The following is a 17,635-nucleotide window of genomic DNA, read 5'->3' as shown; positions in this document are numbered from 1 at the left end:
CTCTGTCCTCCCTCGAACGCATAGCAGCTAAAGTAGGGCTGAAGATCGCTGTCAATAAAACAGAATTTCTAACCAACATCAGAGAAGCACCCAACTTCATTTCTTTGGGAGACAAAATAGTACACAAGGCCAACTCGTTCAAATATCTTGAAGAATGGATAACCCTAAATGTTAATGAGGACCCTGCAATGAAGAGTAGATGCACTAAATTGGAAAGAGCTTATCATCTTTGTAAGAAAATATACAAGTCTAAATCCCTCTCCTTGAATCTTAAACTTTAACACTACAACACCGTAGTAAGACCATCTGTACTGTACGCCTCAGAATGCCTAAACATGACCCGGAAAGGACAACTCAGAAAACTGGAACTGAAAGAGCGAAAGATCCTCAGAAGGATTATGGCTCCCATTAAAGAAGGAGATGGATACATAATCAGGCACAACAAGGAACTGTACAGTAAAATAGAGAGCATTACAACAGCTATGAGGAAGAGGAGACTAATGTTCCATGGTCACGTAGTCAGGATGGACAGCCAAAGACTCACTTCAAGGATCTTCAACACTGTATCTAGAGGGAAAGCAACAAATGCCAAATGGACAAATTTAGTTCGGAAAGACCTACAGTACCTAAACATTGATCACGTTGACATTTACAACCGAGATAAGTTCAGAAAGTTAGTCAAGACATCTGACTCTCTCCAGTCACTAACAACTAAATCACTGCGTCCAGGAGTAGGAGTGAAATGGACTCAAGAAAGAAAAGACATCCATAGCACTAGAGTGAAGGAATACTGGGCTAAGAGGAAGAAAAGAGCTCACCAGAGTTAAGAACCACGTGGTCCATCGTAGGCCTAAACGAATAATAATAATAATAATAATAATAATAATAATAATAATAATAATAATAATAATAATAATAATAATGTTACTACAACACTTGGATATAAGTAAAGTTTTTGTTGTGTTAGTGATTGAATAATAGTGGTCTCGGTCTCTTCTAGTCTTTAAAGATGTCAACATTACTGTTAAACTTAGGGTGGAAGGATTAGTAAGCTTCCATACATCGAAATAGGTGGTAAGATAATTATCACAGAACATTAATTAATATTTGTCACGATTTGTGGTAAAGATGTTAGTCAATTCTCTACAACAGGGGTTTCCAAAAGGAAGTCATAATGTGCGGCCCACAAGAGCTTTAGAAAAATTATATATATATATATATATATATATATATATACTTTTTAAGAAATTTGAATAAATTGTACCAAAAATATGTCATAGCTCGTCCAAAATATTATCCTAAGTCAGAACTAATTCATTATTTAATATTATTTCCTGTTTTTAAGTATTCACTTGATCAGAATAGATTTTTTTAAATGTAAAACTCTCATTGTTGCGAGAGCATATCATATGGATATTATTTTCACTTGCATGTATATCTTGCCACAATTAATATAAAATCAATATTTAAACATTTGAGAATGTTTTTTCAATAACTTACGTTTGAATATTGCCATACATTGACATAAAAACGTTTGAATTGTCATGCAGACATATAAGATGTGCAATATTCAACTGTTTCATAATTTCCAACCTGTCTAAAACATGTTTTCGTAGAAATTCACTGCCTACTTGATACAAAGAATCTTCACATTCATGTGAAACCGGTCCCAACTCCAAAGAAACCGAACTGTAATCGCTAATGTTAATGAAATGTGTAAAAGACACTCATAACAGCAAGTGGCTGGTCTGAAAAGGATACAGAAAAAATTAGCAAACGAAGTTGATATAGAATTAAGTCAGCCGTTCTACAAGCGTCGCGCAGTATCGCACAGTGCAGGATGCGGCAAGAGCGGACGTGGGCCCCTCCAATGACCTCCATCCCCTTCACTCACGCAGCAAGAGATTCACCCGGCAAAGTTTGCTGGCTATTCCTTCCGTCTCCACACACTCAGTCGCGCTTCATTGACGTGTAGCGAAGTTTCACAAGTTATCGTACTGTCCATTTTGGAGGCTATGTTTAGTGTTGAGTGTAAAGTGCTTGCGTCTTTTACGTGAATAGAAAATGAGCGGAAGCTCAGTGAAACGCGAAATTGAAAATGGAAACAGAATTTACAAGGAAAGCTGGGAGAGTGACTATTTAATTACCAACATCAGTGGGAAGCTTCAGTGTTTGGTTTGCATGCAAATAGTGTCTGTGCCGAAGGAGTACAATGTTAAACGACGTTACTCAACATTGCACGAGAAAAAGTATGCAGCATATAAATGTAAGGAAGAAGCTCGACACGCACTGGTTGCAGACTTCAAAACAGCAAACAGATATGTTTGGTAAAGTCTTACAAAATCAGTGGTCTTCTCTGTATGCCTTCTACGCAGTGACGCTTGAACTTGCAAAGGCAAAATAAAAGTCCTTCACTGAAGGCAGTCTTGTTAAAAAGTGCGCTATTGAAATGGCAAAGGCTTTTGGAGATGCTAAAATGGCTGAGAAATTTGAATCAGTGCCACTTTCCAACCAAACAGTACAGAGAAGAGCCACTGATATGGGAGAACAAGTAGAAAACGCGCTCATTAAATTGGTTAAGGAAAGCACATATTTCTCGTTATGCCTTGATGAAAACACTGATCAGTCAGATGTCAGTCAGCTACTAATATTTATACGCACCATCTTCGAAGACTTCAGTAGTAAAGAGGAGCTATTTGATGTCTGCTCTCTTCAAGGAACAACAAAAGGGAGGGACATATATGATGCTGTTAAAAGAACTGTCAACAGAGTTGGGGGCTTCAGTAAATGTTCAGCCATTGTGACAGACGGAGCGCCAGCAATGACAGGGGTGAAGACAGGACTGACGGGATTGCTAAAAAAAATGGCGTGACATGTCCAATGATCCACTGTCTCATTCACCAGGGAGCGTTGTGTGGGAAATCAATGAAAAAAACGGAAGTTTTTGAACTTGTGGTTACAATTATTAATATGCTTTATTTATTTATTTATTTATTTATTTATTTATTTATTTATTTATTTATTTATTTATTTATTTATTTATTTATTTATTTATTTATTTATTTATTTATTTATTTATTTATTTATTTATCTGTTTATCGTCCAGGGTTGGCTTTTCCCTCGGACTGAGCGAGGGATCCCACCTCTACCGCTTCAAGGGCAGTGTCCTGGAGCTTCAGACATCGGGTCGGAGGATACAACTGGGGAGAATGTCACATGCTTTAGATCAAAACCCAATTGCCAAGCATGTTTATCGCCTTTTAAGTGTAATTTCATCTTTGCGCTTCAAAATACGTATGAATCATACTGTAAGAGAGATGAATGTAAATAGATTTGACCATAAATCGGTTTAATTTTAAGCATTATTTGTAGATTGATATACCTGTGTTTATTTCCGTTAACAGTAAAATAAAGGACTTAATAGGTCTTATTAATAAGTATTATTGATATTATTTCGACGCACTTTTAATTACTTTAATTATCTCCTTCCAATGTTCCAGTTTCGGCTACTATTTTACATTAATGCATAGGGATAATGTACAGTAGTGACGTAAGATGACGGTGGCCGCACGCTTCCGGCTTCAGAATCCTGCTGTTCACTGCCAGTGTAAATCTACATGTCTGTGTCCCGGCCATGTTGTTAGTTTGCAATGAGGAGGCAGTGTTGAAGATGGTCAGCCCACACGACACGACTACGATAACACAGCGACATTGTAGTGAAAATCCAGATTTCACTATCACGTAATTAAGGTGACTATTCAGCTCACGGGTCCATTGGCCAATCCAGCATTAAAATTTTGGAATTTCAACATATCAACAACTATCTATCACCAGGACCTTATCACGTTCGTATTAACACATTCATTTTATTGCACCTGCATTTCGTCCGGCGAGTGGTGAAGCCTCAAGGTCGCGCTGGCCAGATAGGTTTCCAGCCATTTTTCAGTGGTGAGGGAACAGCCCTCGCAGTGAATCCTCGTCAGGGGTAGCTGTACAACAGGAGAATTTCAAAATTAAAAATATATACGCTCATAAGATAGTGTAAAAATTGGAAAGGCATTAATTACGAAGGGCGTACTATATATTTTGTTTACACTTTATTTTTTTCTACCCAAATGAAGTACATTATACATCAGTTGTTACATCCACCTTCTCAACATAATTTCCTTGTAACTGTATGCACTTTTGCCATCAATGTGTCAGTCTCTCTAGACCTTGCTGAAACCATTCTCTCGGAGTGCTGCGTACCCATGCTTTGACAGCTGTGTCCAGTTCTGCAATATCCGCAAAACGGTGACGACGCAGAAGTTTCTTCATGTTCCTTATGACACTGTTCGACATTTCTTCGGCGGTGGACTGCCCCTATGCTTCCCTTGTATCGATTGTTGTTTCGTTTGTGGCTCATGGTAATGAAGCCATGCCTCATCACCAGTCACAAGCCTAGCTATGAAGTCGGCTGGATCTTCAACATGGCGTTGCAAAAGTTCTCTGCACACGTCCACACGCCTCTGCTTTTCGTCTGCAGACAACAGTCTAGGCACCCACGTGGATGACACCTTCCCCAACTGTAAGTGGCCATGCACGATCCGCTGCAGGGTGTTTCGGCTAATTCCCGTGGCTGCCTCCATTTCCGTAAATGTGATGGATGCATTTGTTTCCTTGGATGGCCTGTTCGACTGGGGCAGTGTTGGCTGGTGTTGTCACTGTCACATTCCTTCCAGAACTGGTTCCCTTGTCCACCGATGTGCACCCTGTTTTCCAACCTTCCACCCAGTTGTAAACTGTTTTCCGTGACGGCGCATTTTCTCCATAGACTGCCACCAAGCGTCGATGAATTTCTGCAATGGTCACGCCTTCTTTCCATAAGAACCAAGTTGTATAGCGTGGTCCCGGACGGTTGATTTCCAGTGTGTCTGTTCCTCAGCTGAAAGTGTTGTTATGAAATGGCTATGACGAGTGCATTCGTTGGCCCTTGTGCGTGTCCTGCTACCAAACGATGAAACAAGACACTAGTTACACGTCACCACTTTCAAAAGTGAAATGTGAACCATACCCGGACGTACAAAAAAATAAAGTGTAAAACAATATAGTACGCCCCTCGTACATTACTATCAGTTGTTCTAGGGCATCTGTCCCTTATGGATTTCCTCTCTTCTCTCTTTAATGATGGTGATAACCTGTTAAATCCTATAAAGAATATAATATTACTAGCAAATATACACATGCTTCGCTACAGTACAGTATTGTACATGGTATACGGATTTCTCTGTAAATTACTGTAAAGGCAGTGAGTAAGATTATATTAAATTACATGTCTCTTAATGCTTTCTGAGAAAAAAGAGGACGCCATACGTTATTTCCGATGTAAGGTAGGCATTGGGGAAGTTTTATTGATAATGGCAAGCCACATTACCTACTGCCAATCACAATCGAGTTCGGGAGTTTCTACTATAACGGCAGGCTCACTTGGCAACCGCCATTCACAGTAGAGTTTTCATTATTAAGACAGGCCCATTTTCCTAATGCCAGTCACAATCGAGTTGGAGATATTTGATTATAATCGAGAAAGGCAGCGCTATTTAACGTATCAACAATCGAGGCACGACAATAAGTCATAGGACCAAGATTTTAGATCTCTCTAAACTGAACGGCGATTGTGCTATCTGTTTTGTAATACGACACAGCGATTAGCCACCAACTACTCCGAAACGAAGGTCTGCACCGTCATTAAAATGGATCCATATTTCAATATTTTCCGGGGCCAAAATTTATACATTTGAACAGCTTGGAATTTTCCTCAAAGAAAAGAGTATCCAGGTTTCGAGATTAGCACTCGCATACATACGGAGTAATTAAGGACGAAAGTACTACAATTAAGAGAGTTGAAATTAATAGAAAATAGGATTACAATTGAGGACAGTCGGATGGGACAAATATGTAAATTCTACGTGGATGTATTGGAATATAAAATCTCCCTCAATAAATTATGGCCGGGCTGAGTGGCTCAGACGGTTGAGGCGCTGGCCTTCTGACCCCAACTTGGCAGGTTCGATCCTGGCTCAGTCCGGTGGTATTTGAAGGTGCTCAAATACGTCAGCCTCGTGTCAGTAGATTTACTGGCATGTAAAAGAACTCCTGAGGGACTAAATTCCGGCACCTCGGCGTCTCCGAAAACCGCAAAAGATAGTTAGTGGGACGTAAAGCAAATAGCATTATTATTATTATTATTATTATTATTATTATTATTATTATTATTATTATTATTATTATTATTATTATTATTATTATTATTAATAATAAATTATGATGGTATGAGTTATGGATATAAGAAGGCGGTAACAAAGGAAAAATTTAGGTGCAAGGATTCTTAGGTAAACAGATAAGAAGGTGACTTATGGTGTTATTACTTAAGTTTAAACAGGCAATACAAATGGAAATTCTAAGTTCCCATGGAGGGAATTAGATATTTTTCCACCAATAGATCATATCCGGCAAGAAATTAAACCAGAAAAAACAAGTAGAATAGAAATACAGTAAAACTTATAGCAAATGCAAGAAAACACCTTACAGTGTGAAGTAATGGGCTTCATTCCGCTGTGCTGTTCAAATATTAACAACGCCCCTTGGTGCTATTCGAGGGCGGTTGTAACCTCCAACGGTATTCCGCCAATATCCCGCAGAATGGCTGATTGACGTCTCTCTTGCTTTCTACCCAAGCAACAACCACGAGTTTACAGGAATAATGACGAAAATGGCAATGCGTTACTTCCCTGCTGGCAAGCAGTCAGAAACGTTGCCATGGTAACCTGTAGGTTCGTTGTCACTCTGTCGGTCACTCTGTACAGAGCATGATACCCACAGAAAATAGTAATTTTCTCCGTCGTTTGAAGAGTAAGGTAAATTATGTACATAAAAAGATTATTTATAGTGAAGAAACGTTTCACATATAGTCCACGGATTTTACAGAAAATCAATAGTATTAGAGAAAATGGAAGAAATCTGTTCTAGTTTTCCTATAAGCCCCCATATATTCAGAGAATTTTATGCCATATGCGTATCATAACCTTCCTCGGGATGAGTAGAATATACTCTAAATATGAAGTATGGTCGAGATCTATCCAGCCGTTGCGCTGTAATGGTGGAACAAACAGGCACGAGAAACAAAAACCACTGATACAGTCTTGAGTTGGATTAAATTGGATAAATATCTGAAAAGTGGCAAAACAAACGAAATTACAGACAGCGGACCCCCTACAACTTTATTTATATAGATGACATCATTCCGTATTTAAGAAGAGGCCCGGATATTTCGAAACCCATAGTTATGTCCCCGTCGATTTCTACTACCAACCCCGGGCAGGCACACCCAAATATTTCCTATAGCTTATTAGTACCCAGACTCAGTTGTGAAGAAAACATTATTTTATTCCATTTTAGCCGACTGAAACTAGGAATTATATGAATTGTTTAAAAAAGCAATTTGTACAAACCCTGTTGTCTAATCAACTAATTCTTTCCTGTAATTATTAACAAAATTATTAGCGGAAAATGAAAATGAAATGGCGTATGGCTTTTAGTGCTGGGAGTGTCCGAGGACAAATTCGGCTCGCCAGATGCTAGTCTTTCTATTTGACGCCCATAGGCGACCTGCGTGTCATGATGAGGATGAAATGATGGTGAAGACGACACAGACACCCAGCCCAGCGGAAATACCCACAAAATGTCGTTTGTCATTTGTAGAGCTCCACAGCATGTAGTAGAGACTTTGCACGTGCTATGAGGAAGGGAAGCAGGGGTATATCTTTTTTGCCAAGGTCATGGACACGGAGGTATGATTCACCCGCTTGCCACGCGCATTCGACAGTCTGGCAGTCTCTTTAGTGTCTTAGTTTCTCATTATGTAGTCAAACACTAAATGTGTTTTAATTGTATAATCACACCTTCCTTCTATTTAATTGCAATACATGTGTAATATTGTTCCTTTGGTGACAATGTTATCGTCTAGTATTGAATCAAAATCTGAAAGGAAAAAATATTATTACCGCAGTTAAGTTGGTAAAATGTCAACCCTTACCTCTCAGTCGAAATTCGCTGAGAGAGCATCAACAAACTTACCATTTTGTAGCTTCATTTCAGCTTTGATTATTATATACCCCCACCCCCTTCTGCCACTATATCCCACAAACCCGGGCACTTTTTTGTTGTCTATATATTATCCCCCCCCCCACTCATTTCTAATTCCCAATCGCCTCTACTGGCCAGGATTCTTATCAGAACTCCTCAAATGAAGCACAAACACCGATCCCAGAAACTACAACTACCAGACCCAAACGAAGAAATGAAATGAAAAAAGAAATGAATAAATACTTTTGCTGTTTCTTCGACAGAAGTTTTCTTTTTTCTTACAATATGCTTTACGCCACGTTGACACAGATAGAACTTATGGCGACGATGGAATAGGAAAGGGTTAGAAGTGAGAAAGAAGCGGCTGTGGCCTTATTTAAGGTATATCCCCAGCATTAGCCTGGTATGAAAATGGGAACCACGGAAACCATCTTGAGAGCCGCCGACAGTGGAGTTCGGATGCGCTACCTCCCGAAGCAAGCTCACAGCTGCGCGACCTTAACCGCACGTCCATCTCACTCAGTTTGGACAGAAACAATCTTCTGCAACCGGCATGGTGACCTCCATCACAACTTCAAATACAAGGTGCCTCGAAACCACTGAAAAAACGCGGAATGTAAAATTGTAGCCTACTGATTTTTACAAGAAACGAATTTTGAAGTTTGGAACCATATTACTCAAGATTATGTAAATGAAAATGGTTTACTTCTCTTCTATACGAGTAAGTACATACAACACATCCGATGGACAGCAACCGGAGCTTCTTGACAGTATATTTTTGACACCAACATATTTTTATTACTAAAAGTATAAAATAAATTACAAGAAGAAGGAATATCACTAGCTTTGCAGAGCACTTAGTTATATGTTACTGTCCTTACTGTGAGAGAAATTTTTGTATTATTCTCTTGCATTTGGACCATTAAATTGCTTTAGCAATTACAAATCTTTGAACTTTAGCCATTAAAAAGGCAGCAACTCTGAAACAGATTTTTTTCATCATTTCAAGTGCTTTTATTGTAATTTTCGAGTTTGGTTGCACTTGAGCTCAATTATTTCACATTCGAGAGTTGATCTTCAATGGCTTCCGAAGATGGAAACATGTATCGAGTTATACTCGAGGACAAAACGCGACGACCTCAGTTCCTGAAAGCGAGCTGAAAGCCAGCAGCCAGTCACACCCTGCTGCTACTATTACTACTGAAATGGTTTCATTCCTCCCCTGAAGGGGGAGGTAGGCCTCTTAGACGGCGACGCCATCTCTTTGTCCAGGAGATTTGTGACTGAGAAGATGTGCGGAGAAGGTGAAAGGAACTGTCCCGGCATTCGCCTTAGGGCAGGAGAATGGAAAACCACGGAAAACCATTTTCAGGACAGCCGACGGTGGGGACCCCTTCCTCACCGTCTTCAGAATACAGAGGCGCAATGCCACGGTAGAGCCGTGGCAACCCCTCCTCTGTTCGGTTGGCCGGTCGGAGTGCAGAGCTATCGGACCACGGACCAGCCGTGGTCACTTGTGGGCCGAGATCTACTCTGTATCCGCCGACCCACACCCTGCACCCTGCTGAGTTAGAGAGTTCTAAGGTTTCTAAGTGATCATTGTCTGGTGTAGACAGGTTGCCAACTTGCCAAACCACTTTCTTCAGTCTTCATCCTTTCTTCGTGTCGAGTGCAATAGACGATTTGGCGACTCCGGCTACAGTAGACATCGGGCTGCCGCTGGAGAGTAGTGGTTTAAGGCGAGGTCATGTAAAAAAAAAAAAAAAAAAGCTTTACGTCGCACCGACAAAGATAGGTGTCATGGCGACTACGGGATAGGAAAGGCCTAGGAGTGGGAAGGAAGTGGCCGTGACCTTAATTAAGGTACAGCCTGGTGTGAAAATGGGAAACCACGGAAAACCATCTTCAGGGCTGCAGACAGTGGGGTCGATCCCACTATCTCCGGAATGCAAGCTCACAGCCGCGCTACCCTAACCGCACGGGCAAGTCAAGTTTTGTCCCGAACTATAACTCACAGCACCAGTATATGTACTGCGAAGTACTAATGAGCATATTGTTGCGCGAAGGAGGGATACCAATGTAAATCAGCGACTATCCCTCTTCTTGTAACGTTTGCACTATTTCTAGAAAAATAGATCTCAGAGAATTGGAGTAGGCGAAGCTTTATCTGACCCTGTAATTCCTCAAGGCAGTATTATTGGACCTTTATGTTTTCTTTTATATATAAATGATACGAGTAAAGAAGTGAAATAAATGATACGAGTAAAGAAGTGAAATCAGAGATAATGCTTTTTTCAGATGATGTTATTCTGTACAGAGTAATAAATAAGTTACAAGATTGTGAGAAACTGCAAAATGACCTCGATAATGTGAGATGGACAGTATGCAATGACATGATGATAAACGGGGTTAAAAGTCAGGTTGTGAGTTTCACAAATGGGAAAAGTCCTCTCAGTTTTAATTACTTCGTTGATGGGGTGAAAGTTCCTTTTGGGGATCATTGTAAGTACCCAGGTGTTAATATAAGGAAATATCTTCCTTGGGGTAATCACATAAATGGGATTGTAAATAAATGGTTCAGATCTCTGCACATGATTATGAGGGTATTTAGGGGTTGTAGTAAGGATAAGGAGAGGGCATATAAGTCTCTGGTAAGACCCCAACTAGAGTATGGTTCCAGTGTTTGGGACCCTCGCCGGTTTACTTGATTCAAGAACAGGAAAAAAAAAAAAAAAAAAAAAGAAAAGCAGCTCGATTTGTTCTGGGTGATTTCTGACAAAAGAGTAGCGTTACAAATCGTTGGAAAGTTTGGGCTGGGAAAACTTGGGAGAAAGGAGACGAGCTGCTCGACTAAATGGTATATTCCGAGCTGTCAGTGGAGAGATGGCGTGGAATGACATTAGTAGACGAATAAGTTCGAGTGGTGTCTTTAAAAGTAGGAAAGATCACAATATGAAGATAAAGTTGGAATTCAAGAGGATGATGATGAAGACAACACATACACCCAATCCCCGTGCTAGGGAAATTAACCAATGATGGTTAAAATTCCCGACCCGGGAACCGAACCCGGGACCCCTAGTGACCAAAGGCCAGCACGCTAACCATTCAGCCATGGAGAAGGACAAATAAAAAAAATTATGGCATGAAATTGGGTAAGGAGAAGGAACAGCTGTGAGCTGTGGCCTATGAATTAGAACCGTCCAGGTATTTGCCTGGAAGTGAAAATGAGGAAACCACAGAAACCCATTCTCTAAGACAGCCGCATCTCCCGAATGTAGAGCTTGTCTCCATAGCCGTAGTACGTTAACACGGTGCATAGGTAGTTGGTATAATTTTAAGAATGAGAGTTGAGTAAAAAGGTGTAAGGATGTTGAATTTTAAATTATGAAAATATTTAATTTATTTATTTATTTATTTATTTATGTTGTTGTTGAGTCATCAGTCCATAGACTGGATAAATGCAGCCCTACATGCCAACCTATCCTGTTCGTTTATCCCCCGAAAATAAAACCCAGGACACTACCCTGACATGAGTAATGTCTCCTTATCTTGGAAATTGTCCTCAATAATCTCTATCTCTCAGGATTTGATGTTAAAAATAAATGTGGATGTTCAGGAAACTTTTAAGCGCACGAAAACTGTAGAACGTCGCTTTGATAAAGACATTCCCACTGGGTGAAAGTACAGTATGTTTACTGTATGCTTGCTACTTACCTGTATGTTGTACTCCTTCTAGCCCAAATTTCGAAGCTCCCCCAGTTCATCCCCTACGGGTTTTTTTGGGAACCCGGTTTTGAAGAGATCTGATGGGTAGCGGGTTCACAAGCACAGTAAAGCCCCGATTATCCGCGAGGGATGATTCTTGGTGCGGATTATCCGTGAGTGCCACGAAATTGTTTCTTAAATACGAACCTCAAGAAAAAAAATTAATCCAAGCCAACAACAGGGAAAATACAACAGGCCCTACAGTGCGAAGGTCGAAAATTACTGCCAGGTTGATTGTGCATCATAATCCTATAGGCCTTCTCGGAATTTGTAGACGAGTTAACTCATGTTAACGAAACTACAATCTAGAATAAAGAAAAAGTGTTTCCAAAGCAAGAAGCAAAAAATTAAAATGGACATAACTGAACAATTCTGGTTAACAGCACAGAATTTTTGTTTACTATTATTTATTTTAGTGAGTTAGATATAGATCAAAGGTTTTTGTTGTACTATACATATTTTAAAAGTTGTACATATTATGTTTATGTGCAATAAAACATACTTTTTATGCTGAAATACCTTTTTTCGTGTTTACCCCTCGTTTTTAGTCCTTTTTCGGGTTATCAGCGATTTTTGCTATCCGCGGTGCCCTTGCTACCCAATTCCACGGATAAACGGGACTTCACTGTACCAAGTTTTAAGTTTCTAGGGTGTCTGGAAGTGCCTAATGCATTCATGTCTATTTTTATGTTTATATCTACCTTAAACACCTCGCTACAATTCGACTTCCAGTTTATTAGCACTAATATCTGTTGGGCACTTTACGAACGTTCCTTACCAGAAAAATAATTAGAACAAAGGTAGCCTACAATACACTACTCCAGCCTCTCTTGTTTGATGACACGCTCCTACATTTATGCTTGACAGGTATGTGTAGTTCGACAAGGAAAAACAAGTTACACTGGCAATATCTCGGCTTGCCCAGGGTCAAGAGAGTTCCGCAGGCAGATGGAGCCAGGCTCAGGTACCTTGTAGTTGGTGTGAACACAGCTCAGTATTCAAGCTCTTCAATACGATATGGATACAATAAAAACACGCAGAAGGTAAGAACTGTTTGACATCTTTAGTATTAGTATTCAAAAAGGATGTGTTGGACATACCGAATGCTTCACATACTAATGCTGTGATATGTTTAACACAACAAACTCCTAAACAAGGAAAATGTGTCTTTATTGAATCTTATGGTGATGTGGATGAGGAGATCGCAGGTATCAGAATGGATTGTTATGCTTCCCGACAAAGAAAAGTAATAATAATAATAATAATAATAATAATAATAATAATAATAATAATAATAATAATAATAATAATAATAATAATAATAATAATACCGCCTCTGTGGTGTAGTAGTTAGTGTGATTGGCTGCCACCCTCGCAGGTCCAGGTTCGATTCTCGGCTCTTCCACGAAATTTGAAAAGTAATACGAGGGCTGGAACGGGGTCTACTCAGCCTTGGGAGGTCAACTGAGTAGAGGGGAGTTCGATTCCCGCCTCAGTCATCCTCGAAGTGGTTTTCCGTTGTTTCCCACTTCTCCTCCAAGAAAATGCCGGGATGCTACCTAACTTAAGGCCACGGCCACTCCCTTCCCTCTACCTTGTCTATCCCTTCCAATCTTCCCATCCCCCCCCACACACACACAAGACCCCTGTTCAGCATAGCAGGTGAGGCGGCTGGGCGAGGTACTAATCCTCCTCCCCAACTGTATCATCCCGGCCCGAAGTCTCACGCTCCAGGACACTGCCCTTGAGGTGGTAGAGGTGGGCTCCATCCCTGAGTGCGAGGGAAAAAACCAACCCTGGAGGGTAAATAGATTAAGAAAGAAAGAAAAAATGTTACGTCTCCGAATACAAGCCCGACTGAAAGAAAGCAACTTATATCCTAGAGAGTTCTTAGCTAGTTAATACACGGAGGTTTATCAACACTTGTCAGTAAAAGGATCACTTTCCATGTTTTTCGAACGAGTGTAAGTTACATGTTAAAGTCCCTACAAATTGCTCTAAATGTTGGCTGTCACTTCTCTAACAACAGAAGTATAGGTACACAGGTCTTTTTTGTTCTGTTTTTACAAAGTATGTGTTGGAGTCCTCCTCTGTGGCGTAGTGGTTGGTATGATGAGCTGCCACTCCGGAGGCCCAGTTCGATTCCTGACTCCGCCACGAAAATTGACATTTTTTACAAGTTGTTTTACGTCGCATCGACACAGATAGGTCTTATGGCGACGTTGAGACAGGAAAGGGGTAGGAATGGGAAGTAAACAGCCGTGGTCTTAACAAGGTACAGCCCCAGCATTTGCCTGGTGTGAAAATGGGAAACCACGGAAAACCATCTTCAGGGCTGCCGACAGTGGGGTTCGAACCCACTATCTCCCGAATATTGGAGACTGACCGCACTTAAACGACTGCAAAAACTGACAATTGGTATGAGGGCTGGGAGGAGGTCCACTCAGCCCCGGGAGATCAACTGAGTAGAGAGACGTTCGATTCCCTCCCTCAGCCATCCTCGAGGTGGTTTTCCGTGGATTCCCACTTCTCCTCCAGGCAAATACCGGGATAGTACCCAACTTGAAAGGCCATGGCCGCTTGCTTCTTCTTCTTCCGATCTTCCCATCCCCCCACAAGTGCATTTCCTTGTCTGCTGCTATTTGCTTTACGTCGCACCGACACAGATATGTCTTATGGCGACGATGGGATGGGAAAGGCCTAGGAAGTGGAAGGAAGCGACCGTGGCCTTAATTAAGGTACAGCCCTGGAATTTGCCTGGTGCGAAAATGGGAAACCACGGAAAACCATCTTCAGGGCTGCCGACAGTGGGGCTCGAACCCACGATCTCCATTTTCTTGTCATTGTGGACACGACCGATACAAAAATACCATTCTTTATTATTCCTGAGCAAATGTACAGACAAACTCTTATTATACATATAGATTTCTAGTTGTACTTCGCCTTAAAACAATAATCACCACGCTGTTTTGTGCATGGTAACATAATTAACTAGCCAGTTAAATGATAAAATCGCTTCAAATTATTGTTCGTGTAAAACCTTATAGTGCTACAGTTCTGATGAGCTTTGGTCTAATAAGCGACCACTGCTGAACATGAAGGCCTGCAGATTACGAAGTGACGTGACGTGACGCGACGCGACGCGACGCGATGCGATACGTGGTCAGCGCCACGAAACCTCACGGTCGTTATTCTTGGCGTTGTAGACCAGGGCCACCCTCTCGCCTTCAAATAACTCCTCAATTGTTTTCACATAGGCTAAGGGGACCTCAAACTAGTCCTCAGATCCAGTTAAAAATCCGAGACCTGGTCGGGAACCGCACCCGAGGCCTCGAGGTAAGAGGCAGACTTGCAATCCTTAGACCGCGGTGCCGACTTGGACAGGGTTTATGCGTAAATCGAATTAACATAGTAATACAACGTTCGAAATTAACTTTAGAAACAGAAAGCTTTTGTGAATACTAAATACAAATAATAGTCATAGTATCAATAATAATGGGAAAATTGACTTTCATATAGATACAACAAGGCTTTCAACTTGGAAGCGTGAGCTGGCGGCCACAGGCATCTTAGCTGAATCGGGCATTGATTCCGCTTAATTGTGTCCGGCTCTTCATTTTCCACTTTTATATCCAACCTTCCTAGGTCAACTCTTGTGTTCCTCCGACCCCAACGCTATTAGATTGCCGGGCTGAGTGGCTCAGACTGTTGAGGCGCTGGCCTTCTGACCCTAACTTGGTAGGTGCGGTCCTGGCTCCGTCCAGCGGTATTTGAAGGTGCTCGGTAAATTTACTGGCACGTAAAAGAACTGCTGCGGGACAAAATTCCGGCACATCGGCGACTCCGAAAACCGTAAAAGTATTTAGTGGGACGTAAAGCCAATAACATTATTATCGCTATTAGATTTGGGAGGCTTAACGAGTCTCCCGTTTCCAAGCCGTCGTGCCCCATGTTTTTCTCCTCCTGATACTTCTATTTTCTGAAGGCCTGTCCTCTTCGTTATTCTCTTCTAAGTATGATGCGTGTTCATCTAAAAGCCGATCGGGTCTATTACTTAATATGTTCCGAGCTGTCAGTAGAGAGTTAGCCTGGAATGACAATAGTAGACGAATAAGCTTGAATATAGTTTTTAAAAGTAGAAACGATCATAATAGGTATGAAGATTAATTTAAATGGCGTGTGACCACGCGACCTGCGCGTCTGTTGAGGATGGGGCCATAATTGTGATGAGTTCTAATGTTGGAAACGGCACATACACACCCTGACCCTGAGCCAATGGAATTAAGGTTAAAATCCCTAACCCAGTCGGGAATCGAATTCGGGCTCTTTGAACCAAAAGCCATTTACGCTAACCATTTAGCCATGAAGCTGGACACTATAAAGGTAAAGTTGAAATTCTCGAGGGCAAATCGGGACAAATATTCGTTTATATGAAGATGAATTAAGGACTGGAATAATTTACCAAGAGAGATGCTCGATAGATTTGCAACTTCTTTGAAATCATTTAAGAAAATACAAGATGAACAACTGATAGGGAATCTGCCACCTCTGTGACAGCCCTAAATGCAGATCAGCTGTGAATGAAAAGAATGATGACAAAAATGCATTAACGTCTTAGGATGAAAAGTACCGGTAACTATATGCATTCAGACACGCCGCTCACTGATTCGTCAAGCGTCGGACAGGCGACTGTCCGAAAAGAATGATTGTGATTGCTGCTTGGACCATTCTAGTAACGTTGCGGAAGCCTTTACCATTCATGAATTTCTTGAGAGGTTCAAATATACATAAGTTACAAGGCGACAGGCCAGAACTGTTTTGCATGGAAGTTCGGTGGTTGACTGGCGAGTTGCTAGAGCCCAACCTTCACGGTCATTTTCGACAGATATTTCTCACTATACACGGCATTCATACGACGATAAAATTCATTCGACTGATATGTTTCAAATAACCGCCATGTTGATTCGCTGCCCACAGAGCAAGGTTACCAGATTATTGTCTCAATTTACGGGAACAGAGTGATTATAACCACAAATATGAACTATTTTTGTACTCAGCTGTATATTACAGGTAATTTGCCATGCGGTTACATTGCTTCACGCATATTTTAAAGAATTAAAGTACTCATTCTACTTAGCCTAAGTGCGAATAGTGGCGATTGGGTATTAGAAGTGGGGGGGGGGCACAAAAATGTATGGACAATAAAAAGTACCCGAGTTTGAGTGATGTAGCCGGCGGGGAGGGGACGAACGATACATCAAAATTGAAAGAAAAAATAGCTACAGAGGTGAAGGCTCACAGTCTATCGACTTGAGTGCGGTAATAGGTTGAGATTTTGATTCAATACTACTGTATGTAATAAAACTTTCACCAAAGGAACAATAATTACACATGTGTTAACAATTACTCCGGGTTTTCCGGTTTTCCCTGTCATTTCGTTCCAGCAACACTCTCCATTAACATTTCATCTATCTCCAGAGGAGTGCGACAGGCTTCGGCAGCCGGCACATTTCCTATCCTCGCCGCTAGATGGGGCTTCATTCATTCCATCCCTGACCGGTCGAATGACTGGACACAGGCTGTAGATTTTCATTTCCATTACAATTAAATAGAAGTACGGCGTGATTATAGAATTAAAAATAATTTAGTATTTGACTGCACACTAAGAAAGTAACAGATACTAGATAGAGCTACACAGACACATTTGAATGAGCGAGGCTACCAGACTGACGACTGCGCATGGCAA

The 17,635-nt window shown here is 41.0% G+C and overlaps 1 protein-coding gene across 2 annotated transcripts in view; it reads left to right on the top strand.

The window, feature by feature from the left end:
- The first annotated feature begins 12,844 nt into the window (after positions 1 to 12,844).
- The window catches only part of LOC136881247 (venom protease), an 84,104-nt gene continuing 79,313 nt past the window's right edge, over positions 12,845 to 17,635 (top strand). For both annotated transcript variants that reach the window (XM_067154002.2, XM_067154003.1), the window contains exon 1: positions 12,845 to 12,932. In XM_067154002.2, the coding sequence (XP_067010103.1) occupies positions 12,907 to 12,932 (26 nt within the window). In that variant the 5' untranslated portion in view covers positions 12,845 to 12,906. The remainder of the gene's footprint in view (positions 12,933 to 17,635) is intronic.

Source organism: Anabrus simplex, chromosome 9 (assembly GCF_040414725.1).
Source record: "Anabrus simplex isolate iqAnaSimp1 chromosome 9, ASM4041472v1, whole genome shotgun sequence".
Taxonomy (NCBI): domain Eukaryota; kingdom Metazoa; phylum Arthropoda; class Insecta; order Orthoptera; family Tettigoniidae; genus Anabrus; species Anabrus simplex.
The sequence above is the reverse complement of the archived record's forward strand: the minus strand, read 5'-3'. Positions and strand labels throughout refer to the sequence as shown.